Raw genomic sequence first — 1,308 nt, 5'->3', positions numbered from 1 at the left:
ACACTCTGTCGATGGCTTCAGTGCTTGAGAAAACTAAAAAGACCAGACGTAGAGTTTTCTTAGAAGTGGTGACCACTTCAACACATATTCTTAGAACAATAGTAAACGCCCCATGGTACGTTAGAAACGAGGACATTCGGAAAGACCTGGGAATACCAACGGTCAAGGAGGAGATTAGCAGATGTGCAAGAAGGTACAGAGAAAGAATAGCAACGCACCCGAACAGGCTGGCAGCGGTAACGATCAACACATCAAGCATAGAAAGAAGACTAAAAAGGAAACACACAACAGATCTCACAAAGGATATAACCTGACAAACACGAAGATGGTACCCCGCTGGCGATAGTCACCCACATGATAATCAAACAACCAAAAAATTCTACCAAATGTCCAAATCGGACAAATTGTGAATTTAAACAACTAAATAAAAAAAAACTTCAACACATTACCTGTGAAAATTTAGGGACGAATTTTCGGAAATAAGAGGCTAAACCTATGAACTGCCTGAGCTCTGTGACGGTCGTTGGCGCAGGTAAAGAACTCAAGGCGTGTATTTTACCTTTTTTTGCGTTAGGAGGGGAAAATACTATTACGCATATCCAGAGACCCGCGTCTCCGGGTTATGTAGGACTCGGCAGATGACATCGTCATACCCACTAAAAACCCCTCCTCTTTTCTCTGATTGATTACACACGGACAACCCCAGCATAGTCTATCAGCATTCATCAGGGTTGTCCTTAACCGTGTCGCCGCATATCAACGTTGCGTACTAATGCCGTTCCTCCTATTCGTTGACTCCATCGCCTTTTCCATCTCCCTTCTGTAATTCATTATATCTTTACAAAACTCTCTGAACTTCCTCCAGTATTCATCCTTGGTAACTGCGGTGCCCACCAAGTTGTCCACGCTTATCTTGACACCCAGGAAGTTCTCCAACTCGATTCTTCTGTCAATCCATTTAGGGCACACAAATAAGACATGCTCAACGTCGTCATTCCGGTCTCCACAGTCCCAACACTTCGTATCGACCTCCTTACCGATCCTCTTACGGTAGCTGTTGAAGATACCGTGTCCTGTTAGCATTTGCATTGTGAAGTGATCGATGCCTCTTCTTTCCTGGAGAATATGGTCGCATTTCTTATTAGTCTCCTAGTAACATTATCCTTATTATAAATGCTCCATTCCGCCTGCCACTCCGTTGAGGCCTTCTTCTTTACTTCTTCCAGATCTTCTTTCATTTACGCATGCCTTTCGATCACCTCATCTCCAACAGCTAAGGTCTTATAGATCTTCTCTCTCTTATATATC

General features: G+C 43.4%; 1 protein-coding gene across 1 annotated transcript; it reads right to left on the bottom strand.

Annotated features, from left to right (window-relative positions):
• Positions 1-756: 756 nt before the first annotated feature.
• On the bottom strand, positions 757-1,089 carry LOC143303766 (uncharacterized). Its single transcript, XM_076625558.1, has one exon. It carries the CDS (start codon positions 1,087-1,089, stop codon positions 757-759), a length of 333 nt encoding a protein of 110 aa, XP_076481673.1.
• Between the last annotated feature and the right edge of the window lie 219 nt (positions 1,090-1,308).

This window comes from Bombus vancouverensis, chromosome 16, assembly GCF_051014615.1.
Source record: "Bombus vancouverensis nearcticus chromosome 16, iyBomVanc1_principal, whole genome shotgun sequence".
NCBI lineage: Eukaryota > Metazoa > Arthropoda > Insecta > Hymenoptera > Apidae > Bombus > Bombus vancouverensis.
This window is presented reverse-complemented; position numbering and strand designations above follow the sequence as displayed.

Excerpts from the sequence above, each read along its gene's own strand:
- LOC143303766 (XM_076625558.1), bottom strand. The coding sequence starts at position 1,089 with ATGCAAATGCTAACAGGACACGGTATCTTCAACAGCTACCGTAAGAGG.